At 55.2% G+C, this 21,277-nt stretch overlaps 1 protein-coding gene across 1 annotated transcript in view; it reads right to left on the reverse strand.

Annotated features, from left to right (window-relative positions):
• The window catches only part of LSP1 (lymphocyte specific protein 1), a 60,602-nt gene extending 40,866 nt beyond the window's left edge, over positions 1–19,736 (reverse strand). Inside the window, exon 1 of the mRNA XM_069108623.1 lies at positions 19,589–19,736. Coding sequence (XP_068964724.1) covers positions 19,589–19,668 — 80 coding nt within the window. The 5' untranslated portion in view covers positions 19,669–19,736. The remainder of the gene's footprint in view (positions 1–19,588) is intronic.
• Positions 19,737–21,277: the final 1,541 nt, after the last annotated feature.

The raw sequence follows: 21,277 nt of genomic DNA on the forward strand, positions 1-21,277 counted from the left end.
GGGGGGGGGGGGGGGGGGGGGCTGGAGCTCGGGAGCCTCAGCCTGAAGCGCCGGAACCGTGCCCACAGTCCCGCTTTCTGCCTTTGTTTCTCGACCTGCCTCCGGGTCTCTCCCTTTGTGTCCTCCCCGCCCCCCCCCCCTAAGCCTCCTGCCTCACTCACTCCCCTTCTCCTACTCCCTCACTTTCTCCTTTCCTCCGTTCTCCATTGTGTCTTTGTTTTCCCTCTACCCCACCCCGCTATCACCTGAGGCCCCTCCCTGCCTAGATGGCTGAGCCACATGGGGGGTGGGGTGCGGGGAGGACTACCCTACAGATCACCCTCATAATGGAGGAAGGAGGAAGAGCTCCCGTCTAGGTGAAGCCCCTGGGTCCGGGAGGAGATGGGCCGATGGCCGGGTGCGCTCTCCCAGCCTCAGCACAACCTCTCCGGAGTGACTCGCTTCTGAGCCCCAACATCGCTCCCCCCGCGCTCCAACTGGCCCTTTTCCTATGACCGTTACAGCCACTGTCCCCCCCACCACCCCGCCCCCGATCCTGGGTGCTCCCCTAGTAGTGAAAACCCTTCTCTCCCCAGAGCGAATACTTCTCGATGAAGCCCGGGCTTCTTGAGCACCTCACATGTGATCAAATTATGCTCCAGGGGAAGGGCCTAGGGTTCACTGAGTGGAAGTCACCCAGCCCATTTCTGGACGAGGCCTTGAGCGAGTGGCACTCTCCACGCTGGGGAACCTCCGCGGCTCATTTCCAGCCTCTACCGCCTTACCCTGGGCCTGGACTGCCTTTTCATCTGCCTTTTCCATCCAGTCTTCCCCATCAGAAAGTAAACTCCCCGAGGGCAGGGACTGTTTGCTTGCCTCCTCTTCCCTAAGCAACTAGCCCCGTAGTAGCAGACTAAAGCCTGAACCCTGGGTACAAGACGCCTGGCCAGTGGGCTGCCCAGCCCCTCACGGGTACAGCTCGCCCAGTTACGCCGAGGGGCTTCCCTGATCTCGAGGCCCTCTGCCTTCCCCACAATGCTCTGGGCCCTGCCTTTGGTGGCCCAACAGAACCAGCCTGTATGTCTTCCGAGGAAGAGCGGTTCCGGAGCCCCAGAGGGCTCACCCCCTGGCGCTCTCCTCTGGCATAAAGGCTCTCAGTACAAGCTCCAGACTGTGCTCCCCAGGCAAGACCTCCAGCTTTCTCAGCCCACTCTGCCCCAACCCTTGGCAGCCTTCTCAAGGGCCTTCCCCAAGTGGGGTACCCAGAGCTGTGCTTAAGCCTCTAGGTGTGCTCAGCTTCTGCCGATGGCAGGGACCTAGCCTGAGCAGCTCCCTCGCCCAGCCCCTTTGGTGGCCACCTCACCCTGTTGACTCACAGTGACCTTGTGCTCCCATGAAACCTTCCTCCCTTGCCTCCTGGGCATCTGATCCTTGGCAAGAGAAAGATTTATAACTCATGGGGAAGCTTTTACACTTCTTGTGAGATTTCACTGGATTAGACTCTACCCAATGGTCTAGCTGTCCGTTTAGGTAATAATGAGCACCGATTAAGTGCCTACTGTGTGCTATGCCATGCACCAAGATCTGAGATACAGAGAAACGTAAAAAGCCAGTCACTTCTCTCAAAGAGCTCACAGCCTAATGGGGGAACACAAGCTATAGACCCACAAACTGGATTGAAATCACTATCCACTGATCATTTCATAAACACTTATTAATTGCTGACTGTGTGCCAGGCACTGTGGCTCAGGAGACACAAAGAGAATCAAAGGATGGTGCCTGCCCTCAAGGAGACACCATGCCAACTAATATGTACAAAGGAATCTCCTGACTAGATAAATAGGCAATGATTAACAGAGGAAATAGGCAATGATTAACAGGGAAGGCCCTGGAATTCTGAGGGCTGGGGAGGACGGAGAGCCTTCCAGGAAAGGCAGATCTGAGAGGCCTCAGCATAGAGACAGACAGTCATGGAATCCGCAAGTTGAAGACATGGTTACTGGAAGTAGGCTAGAGGGAGAAGAGCAGAGGGCCCAGGACAGAGCCCTGAGGGCCCCAGAGCTAAGACATCAGCCCTTCCCAGTCCCAAATCTGGTATTGAGCAACTCCTTCCAGATTTGTGTGACCTCCAAGTTTCATGAATTTGTCACCTCTGGATTCATCCGAGTGTGAGAGGGACATTCCCTTCCTCCAACCCAATCCCCAACTGGTTTGATTAACATTCCAATACTACAATCAGGTGAGAATACCTGGGAAATGTCCAGGAATTGGTTGAGAGAAGTGGCCTCCCATCTGGAGATCCCAGAAAGGAGGGCAGTGAGCCGACAATTACTGATTGGAGTGATCAGACTCCAAGAGCTCCTGATGAAGGCAGCAAGGTGGGGAGGGGGAGAAAAGGAGCCCAGAGGGAGGATCCCTCTTCACCTCCCCATAGACTAGAGCATAAAGTCCGAAGAGCTGGACCTCCCATCAGAGTTGGTAGTGACCTCCCATCAGAGTTGGTAGCGACATCCCAGGAGCAGCAGTGGCCCGAGGACAAACTGGTCATCCCCTGAAAAGTCGGTCTCTGAGTTACAGAAAGTCAGCAGCCGCCTCTCTGAGTCGCCCAGGATGACTTCGTGAGGGCTCCGTGAAGGGGCACAGAGCTCCCAAGGAAAGCACACATTCTCTGAACGCTCTCTCTCCTGGAGTCTCCTCTGGGACAGCTCCCACTTTGGGACTGGAGCTGAGGCGCTTTGTATCAACTGTTGTTACTGCAACATCCTACTAAACACGTATTTCTAAAAACAAATTAAAATGAAGTCTGGATGGCTGATAAACAGTAGAGACCACACTGGTGGGGGCTCAGATACTCCCCAAACCCTCAGCTTTACCTCTAGGAGAAGCAGACTGCTGCCCCAGCCACCAGTACTCACCACTAGGGCTTAGTCCAGTCTGTTAGAACCCTATCCACCGTGCTGATAAAAGTGTAATTAGCAGAGACCTTGGGGGGGGGGGGGGGCGGGGCGGGTACTTCCCGAGACCACCTAACATCCAACTGTTAGTAGCTGCTCTTTGGGACCTAGGGATCCAGCCAGCTCTAAATCAGCCTTGATCAGCCACCATTTCTCTCACCATCTTTTCTACAAGATTAACAGAAGAAACTCCACCAAGTGCTTTGCAAAAATCTCCCCAAACCCTTCCTCTGGTGTTTCTCCAACATAGCTGCCCGGCTCCCTGTCAGAAAAGGCAGTCAGGGGAGTCTCGCCCCAGAAGAAGCCACCAGGACCCTGTGATTGCTGCTCCCTTTTCTCAGCAATCCTTGTAACACCAGGCACCCTGCTGGGGCAGCAGATAGGCTGCCAGACTTGGAATCCGGCAGACCTGAGTTCAAATCCAGTCTCAGACATTGACTAGCTTTGGAGCCCTGGGGTGTCAAATCCTCGCTGCCTGCCTCAGCTACCTCAAAGCTAAAATGGGGGACCAGGCTGTTAAATGAGATCATTCCAGGTTCCAGGCCCTCAGGCTAGGCTCTGCCTAAATGCTAGCAATTGTCATGAGAATGGCAGCTCCCGGCCCACATTTGGGGTCTGCCCTTTGTAGACTGGGCGGCCAGCCTTTGGGACCACGTCTGGTCCTGGCGGGGCTCCTGGCTGTGGAGACTTGGCAGTGGCAGAGGGCAGTTCTTTCAGAAGCCTGGAGGGCCGTGCAGGGCCCCAGGGGCTCCCATTCTCTCCTCACTAATCTCAGGGTGAGCGCCTGACTAGTCGCTTTTTGTCCTGGCAATTCTCTGTCAAAGCTGATTCTTGGCAGAGCGAGCCAAGGCAAGGCCAGAGCAATAATGTCTCCCCCCACCTACTGCCCTGCACCAGCTCATTTCCCTTTTCCCATCCTCTTCTCGTCCCCCAGCTCGGTAGCTTTTCCTCTCCAAACTCCCCTCCTTCAGAGATCTAGCCATCCGAGCCAGATTGACCCGACCATCCCAACCAGATTGAACAGACCATCCCAACCAGATTGAACGGACCATCGGAGCCAGATTGAATGGACCATCCCAACCAGATTGAATGGACCATCTGAGCCAGATTGAACGGACCAGGAGCTTTTTATTGCCTGCTGTTGTTTCCTTCTGGTGGCCAGCCTTCCAAAAATCAATTAATTGATTAACAGGCCTACTGTGTGCCATTGGTGCTAGGAATTCCCAGACAAAGATGAGCTGCTTTGCCCTCAGGGCCTGTGGGGGAAGTAGCCAGTACAGAGATCCACCGGGAGAGAAAGAAGAAAGAAAAGACCAGTTAATTTGGGGCTTGGGGGCTGAGGCTTTAAAGGAAGCTGGAGATTCTAAGAGATGGGGGTGAGGAAGCCAGAATTCCAGTTCTGGAGCCCAGGAATCAGAGCGGAGGTGGGAGAAGGAGCCTTTCATGTGAATCAGACACCTGAAATGCTGAATCTTTTATCAACTTTCTGACCTGGGCCGCTTCATGGGGCAAAAGGCAGGCCTGGTGGGGCACCATCCTGGCGACCACCCCCTCTGTCAAAGCAGTCAGGATCAGGTGGGATGATGGCAGCCTTCAAAACCCAATCCGAATGTAGTGCTGCCACTGCCACCACTCCAGCCAGGTGGCCCGGGGCTTAGAGTGCCAGGGCTGGATTCAGAAAGACAAGAGGAGAGAAGCCAGCAAGGAGACCAGGGGAGGCACATGGATCAGGAGGCTGATGGATGGTCAGACAGGTGGAGGCACACATAAAGGCTCAATCCTTAGCAAGGAGAAGGCCCACCTCTTTATCAGGCTGGAGGAAAGGAGGGAAGAATAGGGGTATGATGGCAAAGGAGTTTGTGGAGAAGGGGAAAAGCAGAGGTCAGAGTGAAGGGTGAGGGAGGTTTGGGAGGGTCTGAGGGAGGATAGACTCCAGAAGGGGCAGTGCCCTTGACCATGTCGATTTGCAGGGGACCCGTTCATCCCAGACTGTGGCTTCCCCCAGTCCTCTGTTGCTGTTGGGGAGTAAGACCAGAGACGGGAAGGATGGTAGAACCTGGGCATGGCCTTGGACCTGAATGAACTGTTACTGGTGGACATGGGGCAAGGGAGCAGAAGACACTCCGATGTCAATTGTTAATTTTAGGATCCAGACTGGGAATTGAGAAGAAAGCTAAGCCAGCACATAGGTGATAATGACCAGGGAAAGCCCTGAGGAACAGAGGTCCCAGAATTCCTGGGAAATGGGAATAATCACAGGGGTAGGAGGGATAAGATCTAAGAAAAGATGGCAGACAGGAGAGGACATGGTGGTCTAAGAGGCATTTCAGGACTCTCCATCATGAAATAGTTGGGGGGTGGCCCGATCCCTTGTGGGGGGGGTGGCCCAGTGACCCAGAGGGGGCTATTTGAGGAGACATTAACGTACACATTGAAGCCCCTTAATATAAAGACAAGAACTAGCATGGGGAGGAAAACTGTGAGCAGACCCTCGGAGGGGGGGGGGGAAGGGGGGGAGGGGAAGGCCCCAAGGCTGTCTGCTGATTGATGTCCTTGGATGGGAGAAGCAGAAGCTTAGGGGTTCTTTCTGGGTGACGGCTGTGGAGAGAGGGCCAGGGAGGGCAGTAGAGAACAAGGAGAAGGAGGCTTATTCCTGCCCCTGGCCCAGCCCCTCAGGAGCTGAGATCAAAGGAGGGTCCAGTACTGGAAAGGGTGGCCAGGGCCGTGGGGTCTTCCGAGGGCGAGTGGGAGACGGAAGGAGGCTGGCGTCCCAGATCGAAACCAGAAAGCAGGCTCCAGGAAGGCTCCAGATCAGGGCCAGGCAGGCTGTGGGATGTGGGGACAGGAAGGGCAGCTGTCCTTGGGCTCCAAAGAGACAGACTTCCCTGTGCTTTCCCAACACCTTCTGCTCTGAAGAAACCCCAGAAGTGTTCATCTTCTCATCTATTAAGCCCTTACTATGTGTCAAGAACCAGGGAAACACAGAAAGAAAAGCAAACCCAATTCCTGTCCACAAGGACTGGGGTCAGGAGGACCTGAGTTCAAATCCTTCCTAGCTGTGTAACCCTGGGCAAGTCACTTTACCCTGTCTGCCTCTGTTTCCTTGTCTGTAAAATGAGATGGAGGAGGAAATAGCAAACCAGTCCAGGATCTGCCAAGAAACCCCCAACTGGGTCACATAGTGTCAAGCATAACTGAACACCAAGAAGATGGGCAATGAAAAGCTGGAGATGAGGAAGCTTGGAGGGGGCAGCCAATGCAAAGGCGTGGAGACAAGAGATGTGTGTGAGGCCCAAGGGGCTGGACCTGTGACCTGTGGTCACAACTACAGAGACAGCAGTGAAGTCAGTGCTGACTGTCAGGCCCCTGGGCTGCCCGCTTGGCCTGGGCCCTGCCCTGTGGGCCATCAGGACCTGCAAATGATCCCCTTCCAAAAGCTCCTCCCAGTGGCTCTGGACCAGGCTGCTGTCCAGACTTGGGGGGGTCTGAGCAAGGGAGGCTGCAGGGCCTGAAGGGCAGAGACCCAGCTCCCAACGCTGCTTCTGAGAGCCCTCAGCACCAGGACGGGGAGGGGCATGGACTTGAGAAGGACCTTCAGGCTGAGCTTGTGGTCCACTAAACTCCCAGATCTCATCAGAACAGCTGCTGTCTCTTCTCCCATCCTGTAGTAGGAGGCTGATTTTCAGAGCCCTGGTATAAGACTTCCTGCTTATCCCTGCTGAATTTCATCTCATTAGATCCCCCCAGCTTTGAGTCACCTACAAACCTGATAAGCTTTCCATTTTGGCCCCTGATTAAAATGGAAAGGGCCTGAGCCCTGAGGCACCCCATTGGAGACCTTGGCAGGGAGGGTGAGGAGTCTGACCTTTTCTCCATTTCTGAATGTTTCCATCATCCTCTCTCCATCTTTTTCCCCAAGTGGAGTTGCTGTTGTTCCACATTTGGGGTTTTCTTGGCAGAGATATTAGAGTGATTTGCAATTTCCTTCTCACTTTCCAGATGAGAAAACAGGGAAACAGGGTCAAGTGACTTGCCCAGGGTCACAGAGCTACAAATATCTGAGGCTGGATTTGAATGAAGGAAGATGAGTCTTCCTGACTCCAGGCCTGGTGCTCTGTGCACTGGGCTGGTCACTAGCTGCCCCAAGAATAGGAAGAGATCCTTTATTAAAGGCTTTGCTGAAATCTAGGTGCAGGTTTTCTTCTGGTGAACTTCCTCCTTGGCTCAGTTGAGTAATTCTGTAAAAAAAGGAAATAAACCCAGCATAGAGCTGAACTGTCCTTGATGAACATTGGCTGGCTTTGGGGGACCTTTGTGTCTACTTGTAGGGGAACACTGGCCATCTCTGGTTCTAGACTTTCCCAGCAGAGTCAGATTGACAGGTCTAGAGTCTGCAGGGCCTATGCCCTTCTCTTTAAGAAGCATGCCCTTCTCTAGAAGTTTGCAATCTCTCTTGCTTTTGACTCCTCCCTCCCAAGGCCACCGCTGGGGGCTCGGCCCTCCCTGTCTGCCATGTGCTTTAATGCCCAAGGCTGTGGTTCTTCTCACGCAGGGACACATTTCCCTCCTTCTCTTGGCCAGTGGCTGCTGGCCAGTCATTATTATTCTGTCTCCTGGCCTCCCCCCACCACAGTGCTGCTTCTGTCTTTTCACCCAGCCATCTCCAGCAGTGCACTGTGCCTTTGGAATCCTGGCCTTTGTTCTCTGACTTGGTCTTGTGGACCTTCTCCCACCTCACTACTCCAGATCAGGGCGACTAAGATCGGTACAAAGCTTCCCCACGGTTCAAGGCCTGCTTTGGTGCTGCCCTCTCTGGGAGTGTTCTTGGAAGGTTTGAGAGCTAACCCAAAGTGAGCCCTAACACTCCCTGCTGGTGCACCAGCTTTGGCTGCCAGCTTATGAGACAAGATTCAGGGTCGCAAGGACCCAAGAGACCCTTACAGCCCCCTCCCCCCATCTCATTTTGCAGATAGGGACACTGAGATTTGAAGCCAACATCAAGCACTGGCTGAGATCGTGAGCTCTCTGCAAATGTGCTTCCTATATCCCCAGACAGATGGCGAACTCTGGGAAAATGGAGCTGGAGGAGAGGGACCAGAGCCAGCTATTCACTTCCAAAGACCAAATGAAGAACGAATGGGTCCATTGGGCACCAATTTTTCCTCCAGAGTGTGTGATCCTCAAATCAGAGACCATCAGCAGCTGCTGAAACCTGCCCCCTACCCCACCCTTGGACTACTCAGGACTTGCTTTCAGCCAAATGTGTCCCCCTAGGGGAACTCTAGCATCTTTGGGGGGGTGGAACCAAGGGAGAGAAAAAAACAGCCTCCTGAAGGGACAGAAAATGGGGGGCAGAAAGAGATGAACAAATATGTGCTCTCCAGGGGACCCCCAGCTCTCCCAGAGACAAGGAATCCTATGCGTCTGGAGGGTCAAGGGAGGACAGACAGGAAGGATGGAGGGATGCCTGACACCAGAGGAGAAGAGAAAGGCTGACACCCAATCAGACTTGTGAGAGATGGATTGTGGGGGAGCGAGTGGAGGGGACCCACAGTCCACGGTTCAGATGAGACACATTATTTTTTTCCAGAAACAACTGGACCCCCCCCCCCCCCAAGCAAGTTTGAGCTCTGGGTTCTTAATATAGATAGCCCTAGCTCCATAACAAGCTAGGGAGTGGCCTGGGAATGCAGGAGGAGATTTGGGGGAGCACAAGAAGGCTTTGCCCCACCCGACCCCACCCCAGCAGTCCTGCCATGCCAGAAGAGGTCTCAGAACCTGGGGAATGAATGTGTGAGGCAGCAGCTGGGCTGAGGGCAGAGTCACATTCTGAAGTTCTGAAATAGAAATGACTAGACCTTTTAGAGGCTGGGGGTAACTGTCCCTTCCTGGAATTTGTGCTGGAGAAGGAAGGAAAGATTGGGGAGCCTCGCCTGTGTGTGCCTTGGATGGCAGGAGAGGGTCAGTGGGAAGGGGGAGGATACTTTCATGGCAGAGATTTTCCAGGGAAAGAGAACCAAGGGAGGAAGAATGGGAAACTGCCAAGAAAGCAGTTCTAATGGGGATAGATGTGGGATCTGGGTAAGGAAAGAGATGGGGCTTCCCAGGGAGCTCACTGGCCAGCACCTTCTCTTGGCTTGGATCAAGGGGGCTGACAGCAAGCTTATCAGAAAACAAAGCTGGGGGCCCAGGCAGGATTTCAATCTGAATCTCCCAGGCACCTGAGCCCCACCCTCCTCTTCCTCCTCCTCCTCCTCCCTTCTGCCTCCTAGCCACTCCAGCCCTCCCATGGTCAGTACAACTCAGTGTTTGCCCACCTCCATTCAGTCTGCCAGAGCTCTGGGTCATTGGCCATAGCCCTCTGTGAAATGGGCATGAGGGTGCCTGCCCTGGGTGGGATTTGGAATTAGAGGAACCAAAGGAACTGACCCTGCTTGGCCTTATAAAAAGAGTCTTAGGTAGAATCCTGAATTTAGAGTGGGAAGGGGTCTTCGGAGCCCTCACTGCAGCAGAAAAGGCCCCATGATTGGGACCAGGGGCATCTGGCCGGTGCTTACAGGCCTCAAATTCCCCAGCCCCTTCCCCTGGTGGCCCACGCCCATGTTCAGAGGCTTTTCTGGCAGGACGGGCCCTCTGGCCCACCTCACTGCCCCTCCATGCACAGGGTTCTCACCCAGCCCTTCTCTTTCCAGAGGTTTTCAGCCAATTTCCCCACTCCCTTCCCCAGAGAGAGGCTATTTACAGACTGAGACCAGAGGGAGGCCTGGAAGGCCTCTGGGGAGTTCTGAAGGGCCAGGGGATTTCCTGGGACTTTCTCCCTCCCTTTCCAGTTTCAGTTTGCCTCCCACTCCAGCACAGGGCTTATCTGTCCTGAAGAACTGGCCAGAACTTCCCAGGGGGCCTTCCCAGTCTCCTGCTGAGTCTTTCCCCTCCCAGCATGCCTGACTTTCCTCCCCTGGCTGAGGCTCCAAAGCCCACTCTCCCAAAAGTCAGAGGGCCCTTGCAGACCCACAATCTAGACCAGTTCCTTCATACAGGTGAGGAGATTAAGACCCAGAAGATCACCCAGTAAGTGGTAGAACAGGATTGGAATCCAGCCCAAGCCATACCTACACAGGAATCCTCTGTTTCCCACCACACCACTCTGGGCAGGTACCCCACTCATTGTACGGGGGAGGAAACAGGTCCCTGGGCCTCATCTCTACACTGGCCCTCTTCCCTTTGCCTCCCCACTCAGTGGGGTGGGGCCCAGAGCAAGGGGCAGCCTGCTTAGTGGTTAGAGCCGTGGCAAGGGAGCTAGAGGTCTGCCCCTACAGGGGCCTTAAATCATTCCTACTTCCTGAGCCTCAGTTTCCTTACCAGTAAAACGTGAGAGTGGTCCCTTTCCTGCCCTGCCTCCCTCCCAGAGCTCAGGCTAGGGTCTAAGGTCTGGCTTTGAGAAAGTCGAGGGGTTGGACAAGCTGTGGGACCCCTAGGCCTAGAACCCTTAGGCCACTTTGGCTGGCCGCTCTGCACACCCTCTTCCCCTAGCCTCTAGAGACAGAGGAATGAGTCTGCAAGGCAGAAAAGGGGCAAGGAGCTGGGCGTCTGCCCTCTCCCTCCCAGGAACCAGGGTGGGGGAAGAGCAGGGAGGCTAGCCTGGTCTGCTCCCCAGTCCTGACAGGAGGGAGGAACACACCAGGGGAGGGGAGGAGACAGCCAGTGAATGCCCTCCTAACATGGTCCCAGGGAAAGGAAAGAGGAGGGAGGGCTCGGGAGGAAGGAGAAGCTGTTGGTGGGAGATAGCTCAGGATGCAAATGAGCCCTGTTGTTAGGTTCCAGAGCTTCCCCCCAGATCTCCCCCACCACCCTGCCCCTATCTGGTGAGAATTCTGAGATGAGGTCAGGGCACACAGCCTGCACAGGGAAGGACAGGGGCTAGGTTGTCATTGCTCATTGTGTCTGACTCTCTGTGACCCCTTTTGGGATTTTCTTGACAGAGATCCTGAGGTGACTCGCTCAGGGTCACCCATCTAGGAAGCCTCTGAGGCTGGATCTGAACTCCCCTTGACTCTAGGCTGAGTCGGACCCCCTAGTTGCCAAGGTCCTAGGACTAAGTTTCCCCCTTAACAGCTGGGGTTCTGGGGGATTCGGTCAGCCTGCCTTAGATGCTTACAAGATGTAACACTGTGGGCAAGTCATTTACCTCTCAAGGTCACCTTTAGGAAGAGCCAGAAACACAGAGGACTGTGAGGGCAGACAGGCAACCCCTGCCTTTGGGCAGCTTCCATTCAGAGCCCTTGGGAGGAAGTCAAAGGTCCTTTCTTTGACCTTGGCTTTGGCAGAGGCTGGTGGGTAGGAAGTACACAAAGACACAGACACTAAGGTCCAAGAGACAGGCAAGGCAGGGGCGGGGGGCTGGGTGTGAGGGTTTCCAAAGTCAAACAGAGGGTTTTCTTTTAGGGCCCAGAGGGGATGGGGAGCCACTGGTGGTTCCTGACTAGGGAGAGACTGGTCAGATCAACCTTTAGGAAAATGAGTAGAGTGTGTCCCATGGGGAAAGAGGGTGGTAGAGGCAGACACTCCACGAGGAGACTCTCGGTGGTTGGAGCAGAGGAATGAGGGTGTATACCAGGAAGGCGTCTGTGGGAATGAAGAGAAGGGGGCACACACAAGAAGCAAGGTCACCCCAGTAGTGACAAGCTTTGGCAAAGGATGGAAGGGGGTGGGGAAGGGGAGAGAGTAAGGAGCTGGAGGGATGGCAGCATGCTGACCTCCACAGTGCCAGGGAGGTTTGTCTACAGGGCAGCCAGTCAGAGATGGCCACCAAGCAGTGAGAGATGAGGCCGTCAAGGACAAGACCCTCCTTTTACAGATGAGAAAATGAGGAAGGGGAGGGGGGAGAGGAAGTGAGCTGCCCAGGGTCACCTAGCAGAGAAGTATCTGGGAGGGGCAGCACCAGCCCTGGAGTCAGGAGGACCTGAGTTCAAATCCAGACTCAGACTCTTAACATTTACTAGCTGTGTGACCCTGGGCAAATCACTTAACCCCAACTGCCCTGCCTTCCTCCCTCCAAAAAAAAAAGCAAAGAAGTGTCTGAGGCCACATTTGGACTCAGGTCCTTCTGACTCCAGGTACAGGACTCTATCTATTGGGTCACCCAGCTGTCTTTGACTTTGTGATCTCTGTGTCTTGGATCCCATCATTCAATTAAGGCCATGATGAAATTACTGGGAGAGATAGTACAGACCCCAGGTGCTTCTCCTAAAGGAATCAATAGCCCCTCTGGCCTCAGTTTCCTCATCTGTCTCATAAGGTTGTTGTAATAAAGAACTTTGCAATCACTTTTCTTTTTTTTTTTTTTTTGTCTTTTTTAAGTGTTTGAGTCTGTATTTGAACTCAGGTCCTTCTGACTCCAGGGCTGGTGCTCTATTCAGTGTGCCACCTAGCAGCCTCTGCAATCACTTTTCAAGTGAGAGAGAAATGCCATCTATATTCTGTGTAGACAATGCTTCTGGGTGGCACTAAACACCAGAGGCAAGGTACAGATTGCCAGTGGAGAGGCAATGGCCAAGTCAAGGTGTGTGACTGGAGCAGGTCAGAAATCACCCCCCAATCCCCTCTGGTCAGAGGAAATTCACCACCTGCAAGGCAGCCCAGTCGGTTTGTAGACAGCTGGAACTGGCAGACATTTCAGTTCCTTTGCATCTTTCCCCTTTCCCTGTCAACCCCTATCACTCCTGGTTCCATTAGACTGAGAGCTCCTCCTCTCTTATCTTCTAGTCCCATCTGCATGCTGTCCAATGGACTCACTGATGGACAAGCTCCAAAAGCTTGCTATAATCTAGATAGGAGACAGTCTTCATCCACTTGGTTTTTCTTGTTTGGATGGTCAGACCAAAGTCTTTTGAGTGATTGTCAGTCTTTCCCAAGGGGCCCTGCAGTGCTCTGGGGCTTGATGCTTTTGGCCCAAAGCCATTTGTAAGTGGGTGAGACCGTCTGAAGGCATTCACCCCCTCCTGCTTCCAGGGCAGTGCTGAACACCCACCTCCCTGCCTTAAGCCTGGACTGATCCTGAGGCTCAAAAGGCTGTTTCTGTGGCTTCATCTTCAAAGGAATTCTGCAGTTTGGCTTGTTGAAAGGGTCTGTAACCTGGGCTGTGGCATCTTAGCTAGTGAGCTTTCTGATGAATGGGATTCCTTTGTCTCTCTAGGGGCTTTACTTTGCCTCTACAGATGTGGGCAGGGATCCTCAGGCTTTACCAGATGCCCACCCAAAGGGTGCATGATGAGAAGAGGATTCGGGACCTGACAGATGCCTGAGCCCAAGGTTTTTGGGGAAGTAGCCCATAACTGATGAGCCCAGTCCTGGCTGTCCTGCCTCGCCATCTCTCAGCAGTTAACTTTGTGAGTCAGGAGGAACAGCTTCTGGGGGCTGCTCTCGAAGCCCCCCTCATTCGGGGCACCCCACTGCTCCAGTGGCTGGTCCTCATGGAAATTGAGTGCAGAGAGCCTGCCGGCCCATGACTATCCATGCCTCTGGGCTGCCTTTTCCTGCATCGATAAGGCCTGAGGTACAGAATCTCCCTTGGTTATGTCCACTCCTTCAGCCGCCTTGAGACCACATTGCTCAAGGCCCACAGATGGGGCCGGGGTGCGGATCATACTCTGTCTGACTGGGTTGGGCTCAGGGCTCTGGCCATTCAGACCTTCCAGAATCCTGATTCTGTCCTCCAGGGTGCCGCCTCTCCTTTGATCAACAACTACGTGTGTCTTTATCTGAATCCCTGAGAAAAGTTCGGGGGCTCCCCTGAGACTCCTGCAAATCGGCCCGAGGCAGAACCATGGTTACTACCTTTTGAGCTCCAGTAATTCCATCAGTCAGTCAACTGGTATACGAGACACCTGCTAGGTGCCAGGGGGAAGCTAGGTGGTGCCACAGATGTGGATGGAGCGCCCGGTCTGGAGTCAGGAAAAGTCCTCTTCCAGAGTTCAAATCTGGACTTAGACCCTTCCTAGCTGGGTGACCCTGGACAAGTCACTTCACCCTGTTTGCCTCAGTTTCCTCATCTGTAAAATGAGCCGGAGAAGGAAATGGCTCCAGCATCACTGCAAAGAAAGCCCCAAACGGGGTCACAGAGTCGCACACGACTGAAATGACAACAAAATGTGCCAGAGGTTGTGCTGAGTGAAGAGGAAACAGAAAGGCAAGAGCTCACTATCACTTCTGGATCCTGAGCTGAAACTGCCAGGGCTGCTGACTGCATCTAATCTAATCGCCTCCTGCCCGAAAGACCCCCGTTCTTGGCTGAGCCTCTCCTCTCAGCAACCATGCAAATGTACAGACCACCCTTTTGCCTCCCCGACCCTGCTCTTCAGCCTGGGAATCCCTCCCACCTTGTGCTTTTTGCCCTGGAGATCCCCCCCTGCTCTCTGGCCTGGGGCTGCCCAGGGACCTGCCCAGAGATGGTTTTTGTTCCATCCCAGACCTGAACCTTTCCCCAGACAGGGGAGGAGGACAAGAGGCCAATGCCTTGAAGTGGTCAGAGTTAAAGACTGGCCCACACTGACACAGGCACCCCAGTTGTGGCCTGTGCGCTGGCCCTGGAGAGACCCCTGGGGCTGGGAGTGTGGGAGCATCCCTGAGGCCCCTCCTAGCTCTGGCTGCGTGGTCTATGAGGGACCTACAGAGATAGTCTCTCCGGGTGGTCTGGGAAATCCTGAATGAGGGGAGTGAGCCCTCTGGCGGTAGAAAGGGTCATCGGCGCCTTAAATGGGCAAGAAGGATTGGGGTGATGGGGCACTGCCCAGCCCTGGAGGGGGCGGGGAGTCCCAGAGATCCACTGGGAAACAGAACAAAGGAGACTGGGGACAGGAGCAGGGACACAGGCAGTCTGGGAGGCCTCAAAGGGGTCACTCTTGGGGACAGAGCCTGGAGAAGCCCCTCCCAAGGCGTGCCATACCCCCCCCCCCAAACCTACAGGCTTCACTATCTCTGCTATCAGACCACAGGGGCCCAATACACCTGAGCTGAGAGTCAGTCTAGGCTAAAGCTATAGAACTTGGGAAATCCCTTTCCGAGTTTGGGCTTCATTCTCTCCTGTAAAACAAGAGAGTTCAATCAGATTCTCTCCAATCTGATCTTTAATTCAACAAATAGCATTAGATTGTTCCTCCATCCAGGGCCCCATGCCCCAGGCTGGGGATACTGAGAGAAAAGGGCCGCACCCTCAGAGGGCTTGTAGCCCACCAGGGCTGGGGGACATGCAAGGTGACTTGAGGAGAGGGAGGGAGAGTCAGAGCCACAGAAAGCAAAGAGGCAGAGGGATCCCCCGAGGAAATCAGGGAAGGCTTCTCAGAGGAGGCGGCTCCCTAAGCTGAGCCTGGATTGTAGAAGTCCAGAGTTCCTGCTGTGGATTCCAGGCCCTTCTCTGGACACTCTGGAGGGCATCTTACCAATGCCCATCTTGAGCAGTAATGGGCAGAAACGAAAACAGTCATACCCTGGGGATCTGACCAGAGCATAGGCCCTTGGGGCTCTCACCTCCTCAGCCCCGGAATCGGTGCCCTTCCCTCTCAATGCAATCCAAGATGGCACCAGTGACTCCTGTTCAGCTACACTGCTACTGCCTAGCCCTCTCGCTGTGATGTTAATGTTGGAGCCCAAAGGCAGGACTGTGCCTTTGTCCCTGCTACTTTTCTCCTCTAGCCTGTTCTCAAAGGGACCAGAATCCTGGAAGAGGGCCATCTCTCCATGGAGAATGCTTGGGGAACATGAGAGGGACAAGCTCAGAATCCAGGGGCGTGGGGCAGAAAGCCCCTAGTGAAGGACCCTGAGCAGCTGCCCCCACCCCAGTCTGGAAGAAAGAGCCCATGACAGGTTTTGGGCTGGGAAGATTTAGGGGCCTCCAAGACCACCTTGTTCAGCCCCTCCTCTTTACATGGAGGGTCCCTGGTCTGAGAGGCTGATTACTGGTCCAAGGTCACACAGGTGCTGTTGGCAGAGCCTGGCCTCCAGCTCCTGGCTTCTTCCTCCCACTCCCTACTGAGCCTGCCTGAGAATTGGGGTGATCTAGGTGCAGGGGCAGGGGGGGAAGAGAGGGGAAAGGAAGCTTCTTGTCCCCATGGGGGGAGGCAAGGGTGGGGATGCTGGGGAGAACAAGGCCCTCCTGGCCTGGGAGTTCTCAGATTCTGGGACTGAGAAGCTGAGGGGCCCAGCAGAGATGGGGGAAGTTGAGCAGAGGGAAGGGGACCCCTTTCATCCAGGCTGCCGAGTTCTTTCTGGATTCTCAGATCCTCCCCGGCTCAGACATTTTCTGCCTCAGCCCTGCTCTGATAGCCTGGGAATGCAGGACATGGGGGGCTGGGACTGCTAATGAAGTCTGTGCTTAAGACAGTTCCACCCATTGCAGGGATTTTCCACTCTCTCCAACCTGACAGAGGCTTTGAAAAAGCCCATTTCTCTAGGTTAATGTCTGGATCTCGTTTTCATTGTGCAAACCTGGTATGTCTCAGTTCTGCATTGTGGAGTGGAGTGGGGAAAGGGAGGGTAGCATCAGCCCCTGGGGGCTGGGGGTGTCCAGGCTGGCCTCAGGTCTTCCCCCCAGAAGGCTCTGTCCCTCTCCCCTGCCCTCCCCTCTCTTTCTTGTTTTTTTCTCTTCCCTTTGAGGTTCCTGGGGAAAATCTCCCCAAATGTATAGTTTGTACACACCCTAGCTAACTGGGAATGATTCAGGCAAGTCAGCGAGCTCTCTCTTGCCCTGCCTGGGCCCCATCTTCCTGATGCACCCAGTGATATTCCTTCCTCCAGCCCCTCCTCAGCCTCCTGGAATCAGCTTCCACAGAAGCCTGGGGACGCATCAGAGGGATCAGTGTCTCAGCCCCTTCTCCTTCCCCTGGCTCAGAGGCCCCTTAGCAACAGGCCCACTTTGGAAGGGAGCTGCCGGATTACCCAGTGATCTGGGGAATTCACAACAGCTGAAGGGGGGGGAGTTAAGGAGGAGGCCAAGGAAGAAGGACTGGGGGAGGGCTGTGCCCCCAGTCTGGGCCCATGTCCATTCATGGGCAATATGTGGGCCCAAGAGGGACGAGGACATTAGGGACAAGGCGGCCGGCACGAAGCACTCATTAGGGTGACGTCAGGCTCTATCTTGGGGTGGGGGAGGGTCCCTGGGCAGCTGTCTGGAGAGCTCAGGCTTCCAAAAGCAGGTGTGGCAAGCTCAGGGTACCCTACGTGCCCGTCCCTGAGCTCCTCAGAGGATTTCTGAGCATGGCCCTGTGAGCGTTCTGTGCAGGCTGAGGCTCACAGGGGAAGTCAGCTCAATTCCCTGAACCCCGACTGGGAAGGATCAGCCCAGGCCTAGTCACTGCTAGGGGTCCTGTCCTCTGCTCATCCCAAGTCAAGAAAAGCCTGTCCCAGAGCCTAAGGATGGTCCCCTGAATGGCAGAGCCTTCAGCTCCCCTCCTTCCCAGGGCCTGGGGGATGGTCCCCCTCCAATGCCCCTCCTTCCCAGAGCCCAGGGTCCCCCCCACCTCCTACACTTCCCCTCAGGGAGCTGGGAGCTTTGGCTTCCTCATAGGTCAGCAGGGCTGCAAATGTCCAGGGGTCAGGGGAAGGGGCCTCACTAGCATCCTTCCCTCTCTGGAGTGTGGAGTTCTTGCCCCAGCCCAGCCCTGGGTAGAGGGCCTGCCATGCCAGTCACAGCAACACTTCCTGCAGACAGCCCACTTCCTGAAGCAAGAAGAAGACACATGTATGCTTCCAGAAACATTCAGACCAGCGCCTGACCTAAGATCTAGTTTCAACGCCTCAGCCTGCCATTCAAGGCCTTCCACAGTCAGCCCATGCCCTAAGCTCTCCAGTTTTCTTTTTCCTGACACTCCCCCAACACCATCAGCAGCGTCCAAGGGAGTTTCTCACCCATGTGGCCCCTCAACCCCCTAGCCGGGCTCATTCTTGGCCAGTCCCTCAGGCCCTTTCCTGCTTTTTCATGGAGTCCCCACCCACCTCAAGATCCCACAAAAACCCTACCTAGAGCCTGCGCCACCCCAGCCCACGCTGGCTTCCCCTTCCCCCAGCAATGAGAGTTGGTCAGCCTCCCTCTTCCCCACCCACCCCCATTCTGCTTCCTGGAGCAGCAGCAGCAGGGCAGGCTTCGGAGTCAGGATTTTGAGACCTTGGGCTAGGCCCTTCCCTGATCTGGGTTGCTTCAGTCTCCACCTCTGTAATGTGGGTAGATAAGACCTAGGGATGCATTAACTCAGGTTCCTGAGGTCCCAGGGCTGGTGGCCAATGTAGAAACAAAGGCCATGGGATACAAACAATGAACCCACTTTGTACTGGGCTAGGAGACAACAGGCATCAGTTCTGGCCTCCACCAGCCCAGGTCAGGGGGCCAAGACAGGGCTGGGCATCCACAGCCTGGCCTGACCACGTTTGGAGAACAGAGAAGGACTGGAAAAGCTGGGGCCAAGATGTCCGCAGAGGGATGTGGGAGAGACCTGGTCCCTGCTCCAGGGTGGGGTGAGAGTGGGGAGGAAATAGGAAGAGGAAGCACCCCACCCCTCAGCAGCCAGCCCTGCCTGCAGTCACCCCCAGGCTCTATCCTGACCCTCTCCTTGGGGAAACACCCCAGAGCTTCCTGGGCCTCTTGCAGGGAGTGGAGGGATCTGGTTCCTTCTCCTGAAGGCCCCAGTCTCACGTTCCCCCCTTTCCCTCTCAGGCCATGTCGTTCCTATTACCAACTCCCAGGCTTGACTCCCTGCAGGGCCTCCTTCTTTCGTAGCCAAGGCCGGGACACCAGAGCTGGCCAGGATGTGGGAGCCATGCTCCAGGGCTCTCCTCCCCTCCTTACCTTCCTCCCCACCCCATCCTGGGAGGGTACTCCCCTGGCTTGTGGTACTGTGGACAGAGCTCTGGGTCCAGAGTCAGGAAGCCCTCAGATACTAACTAGTATGACCCTGGTCAAGTCCCTTAATTGCTGCTGTGTGCCTCGGTCTCCTCAAGTGTAAAATAAGAAAAAATGCTTGGCATAAGGCTGGCACATAGTAGATGCCATAGAGATGCTTATCCTTCCCCTGTCTCCCACGGGCTCAGGAGAGCGTCCCTCCCACCCCAGCCAATCACCAATCTCCCACGGCCGGAGTGGGAAGAGACCATGGTGGCCCTTCAGCCTCTGCTCAAGAGGGAGCCCACTACCTCCTAAGGCAGCCTCCTCCACACTGGGATAGCCCAATAATTCTTCCACTTCCAACCGTTGCCGTTTGGAGCCAAGGAGCAAGTCTCCTCTCTCCTAACCAAAGTGTCTTAGACACAGAAGACACTTAAGTCTTCTCCTTTCCAAGTCAGTCATGCCTGACCCTTTTTTGACCAGAGAAGCTGAGTAGAAAGGAAGGAGAAAGGCCTTATGGTGGTGACCAGACCAGGCGTTTCCCAGGTCATGGGTCAGATTGAGAACTGGCAGGAGCTAGAGGCCCTCTAGCCTAACCCCCTTATTTTACAGAAAACAATCGCAGAGGGACCAAGAAATGCACCCAGGGTCACCCGAGAACTAAGTGGCAGAACCAGAATTGGGAGCCCAGACCAACGACGCATCTCAGGGAGGTGGGGGAGAGCACCCCCAGCTCTCCAGCTCTAGAGAATGCTGGGGCTGGTGGCACCACTCAGGGCTTCCTTACCCAGTGGCTTCCACCAGCGGCTGCTGCTCCTCCTCGGGGCTGCCCTCTGTTGGGTCCTGGGCCATCTCAGCCTCCGCCATGGGCCCTGGACTGTCTTTGTGTGCCTAGTGGGTGGTGGTGGTGGTGTGCGTGTGTGTGTGTGTGTGTGTGTGTGTGCAGGTGTGTGCAGGCCTATGAGCTCCTGCTTAGGGGGTGGGTATCACACTTCAGGACAGTTTCACTTCCTTCTTCCGCTGCTATAGGCTGAGGTTTGGTGGGAGGGAGGGGGGGTTGTTTTGTTCTTTTCAAAAAATTGACTAAAAAAAAGAGAATAATTTTATGAAGAAAAACCTCCCCCTCTCCAGGAAGTGTTGAGCAAGCTTCTGGAGGTGGCCACGTCCTGGCTGGAGGAGGGCCAAGGGATGCCAAGGCTCTGCTGCTCAGTGTGGGGGGGGTGGGCATGGCCCATCCATCGGTGCCGTCAGAGCTGGGAGCTCTCCCTGGCAGCAGCGCTGGAATGGAGAAGTGGGGCCTAGAGAAGATCCCCAGCTCCCAGTGCCACTTGGGGTTGGGAAGAGCCCAGGGGAGACTCTCTGAGCCTCCTTCCCAGGCCCCTTCCTTCCAATAGAGTTCTGCCTCTGCTTACCTTGGGGACATGACATGGAAGTCAGGGGAAGGTGGGGATGTAGAATCTGGAGGGGAGAACATTAAGGGGGGCTGTTTACCGTGTTCTAGCTTGTAAAGGGGGGGGCCTGCTTTGTTCCATTTGGCCCCAGAGGGCAGAGCCAGCTCCCAGGGGAGGCAGGGATTGGCTGCCTCAAGGGGTCCTGAGCTCCCTGTTCCTGGGCACCTCCAGGACCCAGCTCAGGGAGGCTCTGATTCAGACTGTGCCCATTTGGGGTCCCATTCTCTGATCGCCCCTCCTGCTTCCCCAGGTCCTGGCCTGGCCTGCCCCTGTGTGGCCCACATTGTGAATGCTCCTTCTTCCCCTCAGTGTGGGGTTCATCTTCTGGGAATCTAACTCCCCATGGAATCTGTCCTCTCTGTCCCCCAGCCTCCATCAACACTCCCAGCCTCTGCTGGAGGGAAGAGACAGAAAACCCATCGGAATTTTTATTATTCCAATTGCCTATCACCCAGAAAGACAAAATCCAGTCTGAAATCCAGGCTCTTCCCCCGGGGGAGACCATGTGCGGCCCAGTGGACCTGCAGGAAACCCAGCAGTTTGGCTCCTGTGGCCAGAACCAAGGCTACTGCTGGTGACCACCCATAGAACACACCCTGGGTCCTGCAGCTAGGAAGCACCCGAGGCAGGTTTCTTGACCACTGGGCAGAGTGCCATGCCTTAAGGTAGCCTTGACCTTGAGTGCAGCCTCCCATTGAGCTGGTGGCCCACTAGGCCCCTCTGCTCCAACTGCCAGCTGCCCTTCCACCTCCTGCTGAAGGGGCTCAGGAAGCTTGGGGGCCACCTGTCCGTCCATCTGAGGACTGGACTACTCGGGAGTGAAGGAGGCTCAGTGCTCCCAGCTCAGACTAAAGTGAGCGAAGTGAGGAGGAAAGGGTGGGCTGAAGGCCAACAGCTCTGGGATGGTGCGTGCCCAAGGTGGGACCTGTGGAATGGGCTGACTCCTCTGCCCGCCAGGCATTTATGAAGCACCTAGTGAGGGCCAGGCTCTACGAAAGAGCAGGGGATGCCAAAAAAAGGCAAAA

Source organism: Petaurus breviceps, unplaced genomic scaffold (assembly GCF_028583685.1).
Source record: "Petaurus breviceps papuanus isolate PSGF00001 unplaced genomic scaffold, PetGlider_PUasm1.0 90410, whole genome shotgun sequence".
Lineage (NCBI taxonomy): Eukaryota > Metazoa > Chordata > Mammalia > Diprotodontia > Petauridae > Petaurus > Petaurus breviceps.